Consider the following 13,370-nt stretch of genomic DNA (forward strand, 5'->3'; position numbering starts at 1 on the left):
CAGCAATGGATGGAGACCACTCCGACGTCGAAATGCTGCGAGAGGGAGAGGTAAAAGAAGAAATCGAGACGGAGATGGCGACGGAGCCGCCGATCAGTATCACGATCCCACCGACGCAGGATGAAGCCTCTTCCTCTGGTAGTTGCAGTGAGGAAACATACGAAGACGACCAAGCTAGCAGTAATGGAGGTGCGACTCCGTCACTGTCGATTCCGCCATCGCTCGGGTCATCGCCGATGATAACCTCACAGTCGATAGGTTCCAGAAGCTCCTTTGATGGGTTCCCCAGCAACTCCAGCTCGATTTCAATGACAAGCGACAGGGAACTCGTGAGTCAAGCCTGCATTTCACTTCGACAAGCGCCGGTAGAAGTACAAGCTTTGGATCTGAGTACGAATACCAGGAAACCGCGTCGACCGCTCAAAAGGCTGAAAGCGCTTTCCGAGCTCACAAACCTCGTCCAGTTAGACTTGTCGGGCAACGCAGTGGAGCGCCTGGATGGTTTGCAAGCATTCACACAGCTGCAGTCTCTAGCGATGCCTCGCAATCACCTAAAGACCGTGTCTGCTCCGTTGTTTGCTTTGAAGGGACTAACACACTTGGATTTGTCGGGAAATTTCATCGTTCATTTGCCGCGGGCTTTCTCGGGGCTTACACGGTTGGAAGTGCTTAACCTCTCGGGGAATAACTTGGGCACCTTGCGTGAGGTGGACGCGCTGGCACCGCTGACAAATTTGCTTTCATGCAGTCTAGCAGCTAACCCATTTTGCCGCTTACCTACCTACAAGGACTACGTGATCTGCAAAGTGAGATCCTTAGAGCGTCTAGATGACGTAGAGATTTCACGAGTTGCCCGTGATCGAGCGGCGAAGCGGTTCGGATCCGCCATGTTCTCTCAGGAGGCGTGTCTACGAGAAGCAGACCGAGTACACGAGGATGAACAAAACCGCTTGCTCGAGGCACAAAGCGCATTAGAAGCCGAGAACATTCGTCTGAAAGGCGAGCTGCAGGTCAAGTCAAAACTACTCCAAAACAAATCGCGGGCGTGGTCCAGTGCTACGGAGCAATTGCTGCAGTTGCAACAAGAGGTGGCTATGCTCAATCTTGACCGCAGAAGCTCCGTGTCGCTTCCAAATGACGAACCGAGTGAGGCAGAGCAGATAGCAATGGCAATAGCGGCACGACATCGACCTACGAACTCTATTCAGCAGCGACCACAGTCCGCTCCGCGCATGCCGTCACCCGAGCGCAGCGTCGAAAAGAGGCGTGGGTCTTTTTCGGACCGTGACCTACAACTCAGTCAAAGTCGAGATGCAGAGGACGATGGAGAGCTTGCCATCAAGTCGAAAGACGCAGCGTGTACGCCGATGTCTCCAAGTGCGAATGACGCCTTGAAGCGCAGTAAGAGTACGTTATTCGTTGACGCGTCCTGTTCTCCGCTGAGAGTGATTCCGTCTGCAATTACTACCAACCTTCTCAAGGACCAGGAAATTGAGCAGATTGATGATGGTAGTGAAGGTGATGAAGACCAAGAAGGTGAAGAAGGTGGAATAGTCGCGCAAAACTATGAAGATATTTCGTCCCCTCCTCAGACCTGCGAGAAAGAGGGGATGATGGCCTTGGCCCGAGCAACTCAACAGCGAGAGAGAGCACAAAGTCAGAATCAAGTTCGAAGAGCGTTATCTGAACTGGATCCGCACGTGGATAACCCCCCAAGATCAGCACGGACAACATCTACATCGTTCGACTTGGGTCTCGAAGAAGACGAACCGTTTGCAATGAACGATCTCAGTGCTAGTCGATCAGCACGCTTCCCTACATTTGAAGACGATGCTGCCTGTCCAGCCTATGAGGATACGCACTATCCAGCTCTGCAAGCAAGGTCTTCGTCAACCAGTGCCCTTGGAAACCGAGGGAGGAGCTCAAACTACAGTATTCTCCCCACGATGTCTTCCTCCGGCAGCCACTCGCTTCCACCTTCCCCGAAAAATTCGCCATCCCGACTGCGGGAATGGTATCGCAAGCAGAATGAATTGCGATTGATGACACCACCACCTTCACCACCTAGAAGAAGCTCTTCGCCTCAATCCAAAACGCGTCGATCGTCGGTGGAAGCTTCGCCACTGGCACCTTTCGTGGATAAGGATGTACTGGCACGTCAAATCCAGGCTTTGCAATCGTGCAAGCAATCGCTTTTGACCGAAATCCGTAACGAGGAGCATTTGCTGCATGTACTCAAGCAAGAAAGCGCGCGATATGCCGACCAGATTGACTGTTTGAGTGTGAACATTCAGGCGTGTTTGGATGGAGACCCAAGCGCGATACGCTTCTCGTTTTCCCCACCAGGTTCCCCGCGTGCTAGAAGCAAGAAACGACAAGAAGAGGAAACTGGGCGTGCACGGCTAGAGATATTGCGAAACAAGCTGCGGTTTGCGGAGGACAAAGAGAAAGAGATCGAAACCGCGATGGTTCGCATGACGAAGCGTGTCCTTCATGCCGACCTGAATCCGGTGAATGGCGAGTCTAGCCTTCGTGAAAAGTTCAGCCCAGTCGAGTCGTCCAACGTACCGTTCGACAAGGAGATTTTCGCGCTTACGCACAAGTTGCAGCTCGTGATCGTGGAGAAAGAGGAGGTTCACATGCAAATGAGCCAACTCATGGCTCAACTACGTGGTGAGAGTATTGCAAATGGCGGTGCTTTAAGTTTTGGTGGTGATACGGATGACGATAGTTTGGATGGAGGAGTGAGCCACAAACAGGTTCTGTCGCTGGCAAAAAGCCGCCAAATGGGGGATGAACTTCGCACGCGCCATCGCGAGGTGACTGACCGAATTCTACTTAAGGAGCGACGTATTTCATCGCTGCTCGAGGAGCTCAAAGAGGTCGAGACAGAACTGCAGCACATCAGCTCTCTGAATGTATCTTCAGCACTCAGCCCGTTGTTCCAGCGTGAGCGTACAGCCAGTCTTGAGTTCTTGCGAGCTATGCGCTCTCAAAGTACAGGCGAAAACGCTTTCAGGGCGCTAGATGAAATGAACACAGCAATCTTGACCGCAGATGCTGCTGGAAGTGGTGCCGACTCCTCCCTTTTCCAACCTTCACCGCTTACTAGCGATCAAATCTTACCAGCAGCAGAAGGGTCAATAGACCAATCCAGTCAGGGAGGACTCTTACCGATGAACCTTCAGTTCAAGGAGCTGCTTAACCCAGACATGCTCGAGGAGATAAAGGCTGACATCTACGAGAAGTTATCACAACAACTCGCGATGTCTGCGGGTAAATCAGGAGACGAACGTTCTGCCGATGGAGGTCGAACAGACTTGCACCAAGCCATTGCTTCTGCTCTGGAAACTCGACTGCATCATGCGCTTAACCCGACAAAAGACACCGACGGCCCCGATGGATTTCAGCCAGAGGATACACAACACAGTGGCTCGCAAGAAAACGAGACCCTGGACAATACAGAGATGCCCGTGGATGCTCCTACCACTGATGAAGTCTGCTGCGACCAGTTTGACGAATTTTCCCCTGTGGAAGCGTATTATGCGAGGAAGTACGTGTTAGCAAAGGATCGTGTTTCAACCTTTGCTAAGAGCATCAGTGACGAGGATGAGAATACGAATGCGATGACAGCGACACAAGTAACGAGTGCTCAGCGAATTCTGAAAATATGTGAGCGTTTGGAGACCGCGGAAGCAAAGAGCAAATATGACTCTGTTAGCAAGATTGAAATGGATCGACAAGGGAACAGTCGGGGGTCCCTGAAAATCCTGCTCCTAGCAGCCCGTGACCTACCTACATCTCACTTGCGGACGAAAAATCTGGATCCGTACGTGTGCTTGGAAGTGGTTTATCCTTCCCATGTGGTACCTTTGTCAGCGAACTGTTATCCGACGACAGGAAGGACTTTTCGTAGTCGGACAAAGAAGAAAAGCATTTATCCAGTTTGGGATGAAGACTTTGAGTTCGCTCCGATTGTCTCTCTGAATGGCTACCTTCATGTTCGCATTTTAAACGACCGCAGACTCAGCCGTGAGCAGCTTGTAGGTGAAACTCGTATCCCACTACAAACGTTGCTGCACCAGAAGCGTATTGTGGAATGGTTCTCTCTCGGACTCAATGTCTCACCTGTATCGACCGGCTCGGGTCCACCCCCGGGCAGCGTGGTCTCCAAGCTTTGCGGCGGTGCTGTCAGGCTCCAACTTCAGCTATATTTCTCGAGTATCGAGAGATATAAGCACGTTATTGACGAACTCGTGACGCGATATCTTCAGGACCACAGCGACTTGCCACCGTTCATCGATTCTGTTGATGAATGCGAGAAGCGAGGGGATCAAGCTCTCATGACTGAGCAACCGGAGCAGAATGGAACCGAACCGACATTCACAGCAAGTCAAAGAGATGAATCAACGGTGTATGACCAGTTGCGCCAATCGGACGTAGAGGCTCATTTTCCTCTGGATGAACTAGCAACGTCGCTGCCTCCTTACAACGTCGTAAAAGCAGACAAGCAGGATGCACCACCACTACAGCGCACCAATTTTCTATCAAATATGGAGGATCGTGTCAACAGAACAACACAAGGGCCCTCCATTCAATTGTCGTCTGAGCGACGGAAGTCGCTCTGGGAGACGAAGGCCACTACAGCTAGCGATCGCCCCTCGGTCACCACTCTCGACGATAAGAAACCATACTTTGGGTTTTCAGCGAGTACCACAGAACAGAAAAAACAGTCACCAGCCTCGGCTTCAACAGGGGGCGGTCGCAGTCGAACACCCACAGCGCAGTCCAAAAGAATTCGGAGCACCGCCGCTCTGCAACCACACAGTTCCTTGCGAAGGAGAAATACAGAGACCCCCGAATGTTTTGACGAGTACAGTCCGTACCACCCAGCATTCAAGAGCGCAGACTTGATGGAAGGATGCAACAACGAGCTTGGTGGCGTGAAAAGTGGCCGCATCGTATCACGTGGCTCCGACATGAACCGAAATGCAGACCTGAGCATCTTCAAGCGACCCAGCTTGACTCGACGGCCGCCAAGCTCCGGCTTCCCAGAGCGCTACATTGGTCTGGACAACCAAGCATGCGAACGGCTCAAGCGAATCTTCGGTAGGATGGATGGCACCCCCAGCAGTTAGCTAAGCTCACTCCCATTGCCTCTCAGATGGCTACACTTTTCAATACGTATATGACACAAAGATAGCCCTGTCGGCACAACGTTTCGTCTTAAACGGTACTCCTACCATGGCCTCCCCTACTTTTGTGTCATTCTTGAATTTTGTATGGGAGAGCAATGAGTCTGCTGCGGCCCGAGACGCTCCAGGTCGTGGCTCAGAGCCTCGGCCTGGACGACATCAGCGACGACTGCGTGCGCGATTTGCTGCCCGAAATGGAGCTGCGCGTGCGGGAGGTGGTGCAGGATGCGCTCAAATTCCAGCGGCACTCGCGGCGGCCCCAATTGGACCCTTCGCACGTGAACGAGGCCCTCCAAGCGCGCAATTTAGAGGTGAATTGTGCACCCACACATGTTCAAATTGAGAAACAGAAGAATTCTATTCGCTAATCCTATTACTCTATGACCAAATCAGAGTCTGTATGGCTTCTCGGCACCTGGCACCGTCAAGTACAAGCAGTGTGAGGACCATGAGTCGCTCTTCTACGCGGAGGAGGAGGAACTGGAGCTTGGTGAGCTGCTGAACGCCCCATTGGGCCAAATCCCACTCCAGCCGGTGCTTAATGTGCACTGGCTGGCGGTGGACGGAGTGCAGCCTCTTATCCCGGAGAACGCGTCGGTGGAGGACGACTCAACGTGCCACACGTCCATCAAGGACGAGGCCTTCGTCAGCAATGTGGACAGGAAGCCTCGTGTCAAGCACGTGCTGACGGAGGAGATGCAGCTCTACTACACCAAGGTGACGGAGGCGGTCAAGAGCGACGACTTTGAACTGCAACGTGCAGCGTTTACCAGTCTGGCTCAAGACCCGGGTATCCACCAGCTGCTGCCGTATTTCTCGCGCTTCATCTACGAAGAGGTGAAGCACAGCAACCACGACCTGTCGCTACTGTTCTCGCTCATGAAAGCGTGCAGATGCTTGCTTGTAAACCAGACCTTGCACGTCGAGCTATACGTACGTAGCTTGACGCAGGGAGTATTGCATTATTTGGATTGTCTAATTATCGTTGGGATATGTGGTTCAGCTGCATCAATTGATCCCGGCGATCCTGACGTGCGTGTTGGGAACGCAGCTCTGTGAGAACCCTGCGGACGACCACTGGGCGCTGCGCAAGTACGCGGCCAAGTTGGTGGCGCAGATTTGCGAGCGCTACGGAGAGAAGTATGCCAATATCCAGGCGCGTGTCTCCAAGACGTACCACAAGGCGATCACAGACCCCGTGTGCCCGTTCTCGACTCAATATGGCGCCCTCCACGGTAAGATTGAGCCCGCTGCCGTACTTGTTGTTGCCTATCTACAGTAATCATTGACCTTTATGGCTATGGTTCTTTTTCCAGGCATGCTGTTTCTGGGCTCTTTGGTGATGGAGAGCTTGCTCTTCCCAAACCTAGAGAAGTACTACCGGCGACTGGAGCCAGCGCTATCGTCGTCAAACCCCAACCTTGTCGAGAGGCTAGAGGCGCAAAATTGTCTTGGCATCCTCGTGGTAAGTGAACCTCGCGAGTCCGCGTTATTCTCCATTATGAAGTTTCTAACCTACTGCTATTTATTGGATGATGGTTTGAAATACACAGCATGCTTCAGGAACCTATTTTTCAATGGCCAAGTCTTTGGACCGCAGCGCGTCGCAATCCATGCCGTCGTCTGCGCTGGGTGATATCGTGACCCTGTTGTATGATGCCTTTGGCGAGAGCCTTTTGCCCTACATTCGGCCAGAGCAGCCGACAAGTATGCTCGACATGTGTCTCTAAATCTCGGCGCATCAATGAGTAGTAAGCAAAAATGGATCAGTTTTGGCACATTTTACGAATGCTAGGAGGAAGGAAAGGAATGTATTTGGTTGATCATTATGATTTTGTGTGTAGAAGCTGACAGAGTGAACGGAAAACAACCTGGGACACAAGGTGCTGGTGCTTATTTCGTGAAGACCTTGTGAACACGGCAGACTTGTGTCGAGGTGCCAGCCGATGCCGTTGTCGGTGTTGGTGCTGTCGTCGGAGCTCTCGTTGGTGCCGTCGTTGGGGCACTGGTAGGTGCCGTCGTTGGGGCACTGGTAGGTGCCGTCGTTGGGGCCGCGGTCGAGGCCAAAGTTGTTGAACCCACCAATGTCGGGAAACCAGATGCCTTGGCCACTCGGTTCCACGTGTAAAACCCGAAGTATTTCTCGAGCTCGAGCTCCATGGTGGTGTCATCGGGTCTGCGGTCGAAGAACATGAACCAGAAAACTTCTTGTCCACCGCTAGCAGGACTCCAGTTCAAGAATGCCTTGTAAAACGCAACCGAGTTAGCGACACTAGGGATGTTGTACGGTGCGAAAGAAGCTGGAGATCCAGCAGTCGGGAAGCCAATCTCCGTCAGCCGAACCTTGTCTGACGGGTAGACAGTCAACATGTTGTTCCAAGCACCGTTGAGCATTGCAAGTGGGTCACTAGCAGTGAACGAAGCATCGAAGAACGGGTAGATGTTCACACCCAGGATATCGCAACCATTAGCAAGAGCCAACATGTCGGTGCGGATGCTGCTGGCCATCCACTCGTTGTGCCGCTGCACCGTTCCGATGTTCACTGTGCGTCCGGTCTCGCTGAGGATCCGCGAACGTAGGGCTGTAATGCGGCGCAACACTTCTGCGGGTGAGTACGGACCTGCGGGATAGATGTTTTCATTGCCCACCAGGATTGCTTTGATTGTGTCTGGGTAGTCCTTCACGGCAGCGATGGCAGCGGTCACTTGGCCTTCGTACCAGCTCTCGTCGGTCATGAAGACGCCAAGGTACAGGGAGATGCCGTACTTTGCAGCATGAGGCGTCACCGGATAACCGTAAAAGTTGGAGTAGTAGGTGCGTGCAACCGTGATGGAATTCTTCATGATGCTGAAATCGGTGTCCATGGCTGAATCGAGGCCCGCGGCGCTTCCTCCGTTCAGCGGATACTCCGAGTTATGGAAAGGTGAGTAGCATGCACCCTGCACAATTGGAGACGATGATTCAACACGGTCCGGCGGAAGTGTCGTGTTGATGAAAGGGCTCAGTTCATGACCCGTGAAGCCCTCGAGGTTCAAGGCGGCAGTTCGCGACAGCAGACTCACTATGGCCGAAACTCCAGCGAGCGTAAAGCGATGACCCCAAAGCTGCATACTTAGCTGTTACCTTCCAAGATGCGGGAAGTTTGGAGAATGCGCAGCACAAACTGCTAGCCAAAGTCTTGGTTTGTGTCGAACGGAGCGAGCAGTTATATGCGATGAAGTAGAAGTTTCATAGAAGTTGCTTTCCTATTCCGAGTAGGGAAACTCGATCGACTGGATTTTGGTCTACAAAATGTCTGCGTTGTATCAAGCTCCTATCCTGGGTCGATCCCCGGACTCGCGCTTGTTAGCCAACTAACTGCCTAGGGAAGGCGTGGAGGCAAATATGCTGGTCGCGGTTGCATAATATGCATATTTTAGGATGTATTAGAAGTTCGTAGTTTTCCTATTCCGAGTAGAGAAGTTCGAGCGACTGGATTTGTGTGGGGTCTGCGAAGTGCCGCTTCCAGCTGCGCAATGTGCGGGTCTGATTGGTGTTGAAAGTCCACTCGAGCACCCGAGCCCGTCGCTCGAAGTCGCTGAGTCCATAAGCTCTGCCTAGTCCAATTCCGCCGCCATAGCAGAGCTGAACGCCTTGACGCAAGTAGCAGTACTCATTAATGTGATCGTGACCGACAAAAGTGGCCTTCACATCGCCCACTTCCACGAGAGCCGAGAACAGACCACTGTTCACCGCAGAACTTGCAGTCTTTTCATTCTTGTCGCCCATCCGGTTCAACGGCGATGTCAGTGCATACTCTGGGACAGGGATATGATAGTACATAACGGCAGGTACGCTGCCGTCTGTGGCATTCTGAGACGAGCTGTTGCTGGATCCTTCTTCAGCATGAGACTGCACCAGCTCCCGGTAGAACTCGACTTGAGACTCCTTGATCCAGTCATACGTGGTAGGATTGTTGACCAAAGGGTACGTTGCTGTATCAATACTTGCATGCGAATCCAGGAAGTACATCCTAAACACTGTCACACCCTGCAGACCCCACGGACCGTCGGTTGGTGCTACGACGTTGACTTCGTAGTTTCCAACGCCCCCGATATCACGAGGCCCGTACTTCACGTGCGAGTACTGCTTCCCTTGAGTCATTAACTCCAGCATTTCGTCCCGTGTCAAACCACCTTCGATATCGTGGTTGCCGAACACTGCAGCCCATGGGATTCCTCGGCTTTCAACACGCGCAGTGAAGATACTCATAGCGAAGGCATGGATCGTGGTATCCAGATCTGGCTGGACGTTATCACCCGAGAAAACAACGAAGTCTGGCTGCTCGATGTCAAGCAGCTCATCGAGGAACGCAACCGTAAGCGCCTCACGGCACTCGTTGTACTTGGGGTCGTTTTCTTCGCCAGCACTTGCCGAGCTCGAAGAATTACTTTCTTCTCTTAGCTGCTCTGCGATAATCGAGGCTGCCGCCAAAATACTCGCTCGAATGGTGCTCGACGGTCCTGACGAGCAAGGGTAGTCCGGGTTTCCTGTAAGGTGCATATCCGCAATTTGCAACACCTTGAAAGATAATTCCTCCGTAGAGCTCGACGCAACAGCCTCCACTGATGAAGACACCTCGTCGTCGTTGCTTTCACCGCTACCCGTGCTGACTGTTGTCGAGTTCAGGACAAAAGGCTCAAACTTCCTTGCCAGGAAGAAGGTGTGAACCGTACCCGTGGACTCATTGCCGATGATATCCCAAGCGCCAGGAATCGTAGCAGAAGCGTTGAAGTCTGCTGCCTCGCTGTCAGCTGTTTCGTATAATGACAGCTCTGCTACAAACGGGGATGTTGCCTGGTTGGACGCTGAGATCGTGGAGTTCAGGCTGCTGTTATCAAACTCGACACTTCCCCACTCGGCGCACAGCTTAATCAGGTCGCTAGTGATTTCCGTACTGGTAGCAGTCTCAGCAACCCCCGGACATGTCTCGGTGGGCAACACCACGTTGAGGTCGGTCAAAACAGTAAGTGCACCCGTTGCGTTGGCTAGCGGACGCTGTACACAGACGATCACATCGCTCGTGTCGCTGTTGCTGCTTGCACCTTCGGAGGATTTCAACACAAAACCCGGCGTCTCCCATTCTCCTTGTGGCCCCAGCTCTTGACACGCGGAATAGATTGAATTGGTGTCCACATTCGTCAACACTTCAAGCGCGACAATAGGGCGGACGGGGTAACGAGCACTCAGGAAGACGCTGGAAGCGTCCGAGTCGAACTTGAGGTCTACGGGCCAAGTGATCCACCCAGGTGTGTCGTGGTTGTAGAAGGACTCGGTAGTTGTCATGAGATCCACCACATATTGCTGGGTGTCGAAAGCCTCCGTCGCTGATACGAACTCCACGCACACGAACACGCTCGAGGCCGGGTTTACAATCGCCTGCATGTTTGATGGACAACTGGTCGCATCCGACACGACCACAACTCGCTGCATCACCGACACCTCGTCCAGGTCGACCGCACCAACGTCTCCTTCGCTCTCTGTAGCTTCCACACTCTGCTGCATGCACAAATACCAAATGCTGCTTCCAGACGACGCCACCCAGTCGACACCCGTAGGAATCCACTCGAGCTCGACGCACCTGTCCTTGGAATCATCGTCGGTCGTGGCACTCACCATGGTGAGGTTCGCGACCGCCACTTGAGGCAACATCAGTGAATTGCTCGTCGTCACTGCAGTGCTGTCATCAGAAGTATTGTTATCATCGTCCGACTGGGTTAGCACGACGGACAGGGTGATGACTGCAGCCACCACAAGCACGACGGCCCCCGCGATGAACGCTTTGTGGCGGTTGCTAATGGCGCGAAAGCCCTTGGACGGAACTGCCTCGTAGGGAGTGGAAGACATGACGCCGCGCAGAGAGGCAGTCGGGTGAGAGTTACGAGTGCTGCAGATCCGCGGTCGAGTCCTCCGTTGTCTTTCTGATCTGCTTCGGGTGTTTGGACTGAGCAGTTGAGGAAGGAGGTGATGGTGAGGCGAACTGTGACTCAACAATTTGTGAACGACGGATGGAAGTTGCAGACAACGACGGCAGGCCTGACGGAGTGTCGATGATGGAGGCGGGACTCGGTAACTTGAGATATGTTGCGGGCATGGGGAAGCCGCCGCAGGAATTGCTGAGACCGCATCATCACTTGTACCGTGAGACATCGGTTCTCAAAGGTGCTAAATGTAGTTTTTTGTATTGGATTCTTTTTTTAAATTATATTCAATCATAGAGGTTTATGACTAAAATTAGCCATCTTGGGATTATGCAGCACAAATGATTACGTACCTCAGAAATGGCATACTTGGTGCGAGGACACGAGACCACCTTTATTGGAAGCGCACACTTGATCGTCCTGGACAGGATGCAAGCTCCGCCCATCTGCGAGCCGTGTCCTCTTCAAGACCGTCTCGTCGTCCAGCGGAAGCTCTGTAGGCGTCCGAAAAGCCAGATTAAACTGCGCCGTTGCTAGCAGCGACTCGCTACAGACGAGGTGCTGCCGGAGGTATATATTTCAATCGCCCTCGGAATTAACCCAGCCTGTCTGGGCTGGCTGGGTGTTGATGGAGTATGGAGAGTCGTCGGTGTTGTCCAGCCCAGTCTTGTCGCAGCTACCGGCGACGTCGGAACTCCTCCAACTCACCGAAGAAAAGGTAGCTTGAACGAGAAAAGTAAAATATATTAAACGTTAATTAAAACACTGCGATCAAGTACGGTCAAAACGGTAAAGCACTACGATCAAAACTCGCCCTTCCTCAGCTTCTGCTTGCACGGTGGCTTGTTCTTAGCGAGCCCAGCCACCAAATCCGAGTCGAAGTTGGTGGGAGAACTTTGGCTGGCCTTCGATAAAGTTGACCATATCGACGTGTCCTTCTTGCCGTTCTTGGACTTCTTGACCTTCTTGACCTTCTTGACCATCTTCCTGGACTCGGGACCCGAAGGTGAGATGGGCTGAGAGTTGTTCACTGCATTTTCGGGCGATGTACGCTTACGCTTGACGTCTGAAGGGTTGTCGGATGGATGACTTGGAACATTGTTTCCGGGACTGTCCAGGGTTTTCATTTCCTGCGTCAGGAAGTTGAACTGGTCGTGTACGACCTTGAGCTGTTCCTGCATCTCTGCAATGGTAGCGAGATCCTTCACACACTGTTTCTTCAACTGTCCGATTTCCTTTTGGTTCGCGTAATGCAGTTCCTTGTACTCTTCTGTCATCGTGTTGCTTCTCTCCATGACCATATTCTGTATCGCCTTCGCCTTCAAATACAAATTGTCCAAGAGTTGCAAGTATAAAGCGGCATCACTTGATTCTTCTTCGGCATCATACTGTTTTTCATTGTTCGTGTCACTGTCTTCACTAAAAGCAACCTCGTCGGGCTTCCCTTCGTCTTGGTCTTCGTTTTCGTCTCGTTCCTCCTCTCCGGCGAGCTGATAAAGGTGTCTTGGATCAGCAACCTTTTCTTCGCCGACCTTCTTTTCTCCCTCCTCCCTTCGCTGACGCAGTAGAGCTGCAAGTCTATCGGAAGCGCGCTTCCCTGCACGAATGTCAACTGGGCGCGGTCCGAATCGATGCTTGAATTTGGGCGTCCACGCCACCCTCACCGTGGCTTCTCCCGCGTAGTCTTTGAGAATCTTGTTAGCTGCGGCAACCAGCTTTTCAGGCTGTAATATGGAGAACTTCCCGCCCTGCATCATCAGGTCCTCTATATCCACGCCTTTATCGTCTGCTTGGGCCAGCAACTGGCTCAGCAGGGTATTTTGCCGAGACCGCTGCCGACGTTGCTAGGATGGAGAAGGTCGGTAGCTGTCGTTCTGCCGACGTCCTTCCCGAATGTTGTGGTGGCGCAGATGGCCAGATGATACATGGGTTGCTCGGGGTTCTTTGCGCGCAGCTCCTACTGCTCCCAGTCAGCAATTGCACCTTGGGCTTGACCATGGCGATCTCGAGTGGCAACTTGAAATGTGCGCGTTCGTATGAAGAAAGGAACTTTACTATTTAAAGTTGCACTAAAAGTGAATTAAGCCAAGTCGCAAAGGACAATGTTGCCCGTGTTGGTGTTGGCAACCAGCGTTCTATCGGTAGGGCTGGATGAACAAGGCAGACCTCATTTTGGTATCCTACGTCGATATTCATCCTCTGGAACCAAATGCT

The 13,370-nt window shown here is 52.5% G+C and overlaps 5 protein-coding genes across 5 annotated transcripts; 2 read left to right on the forward strand and 3 right to left on the reverse strand.

Moving 5' to 3' along the window:
- Nucleotides 1–5: 5 nt before the first annotated feature.
- KRP23_6485 (Centriolin) lies at nucleotides 6–5,138 on the forward strand (the record flags this gene model as incomplete). Its single annotated transcript, XM_067891681.1, has 1 exon — nucleotides 6–5,138. The coding sequence occupies one exon, from the start codon at nucleotides 6–8 to the stop codon at nucleotides 5,136–5,138; it is 5,133 nt and encodes a 1,710-aa protein (XP_067746014.1).
- A 155-nt stretch (nucleotides 5,139–5,293) lies between these two features.
- KRP23_6486 (Transcription initiation factor TFIID subunit 6) lies at nucleotides 5,294–6,925 on the forward strand (the record flags this gene model as incomplete). The annotated part of the gene is made up of 5 exons (XM_067891682.1): nucleotides 5,294–5,506; nucleotides 5,589–6,128; nucleotides 6,199–6,430; nucleotides 6,512–6,660; nucleotides 6,749–6,925. 5 exons carry the CDS (start codon nucleotides 5,294–5,296, stop codon nucleotides 6,923–6,925), a joined length of 1,311 nt encoding a protein of 436 aa, XP_067746015.1.
- A 163-nt stretch (nucleotides 6,926–7,088) lies between these two features.
- KRP23_6487 (putative beta-glucosidase btgE) lies at nucleotides 7,089–8,306 on the reverse strand (the record flags this gene model as incomplete). Its single annotated transcript, XM_067891683.1, has 1 exon — nucleotides 7,089–8,306. The coding sequence occupies one exon, from the start codon at nucleotides 8,304–8,306 to the stop codon at nucleotides 7,089–7,091; it is 1,218 nt and encodes a 405-aa protein (XP_067746016.1).
- A 334-nt stretch (nucleotides 8,307–8,640) lies between these two features.
- Nucleotides 8,641–11,082, reverse strand: KRP23_6488 (putative inactive purple acid phosphatase 29; the record flags this gene model as incomplete). The annotated part of the gene is made up of 1 exon (XM_067891684.1): nucleotides 8,641–11,082. One exon carries the CDS (start codon nucleotides 11,080–11,082, stop codon nucleotides 8,641–8,643), a length of 2,442 nt encoding a protein of 813 aa, XP_067746017.1.
- An 877-nt stretch (nucleotides 11,083–11,959) lies between these two features.
- Nucleotides 11,960–12,913, reverse strand: KRP23_6489 (uncharacterized protein; the record flags this gene model as incomplete). Its single annotated transcript, XM_067891685.1, has 1 exon — nucleotides 11,960–12,913. The coding sequence occupies one exon, from the start codon at nucleotides 12,911–12,913 to the stop codon at nucleotides 11,960–11,962; it is 954 nt and encodes a 317-aa protein (XP_067746018.1).
- Nucleotides 12,914–13,370: the final 457 nt, after the last annotated feature.

The sequence above is a fragment of the Phytophthora ramorum genome (genome assembly GCF_020800215.1).
Source record: "Phytophthora ramorum isolate Pr-102 chromosome Unknown Phyram_PR-102_s0005, whole genome shotgun sequence".
Taxonomy (NCBI): domain Eukaryota; phylum Oomycota; class Peronosporomycetes; order Peronosporales; family Peronosporaceae; genus Phytophthora; species Phytophthora ramorum.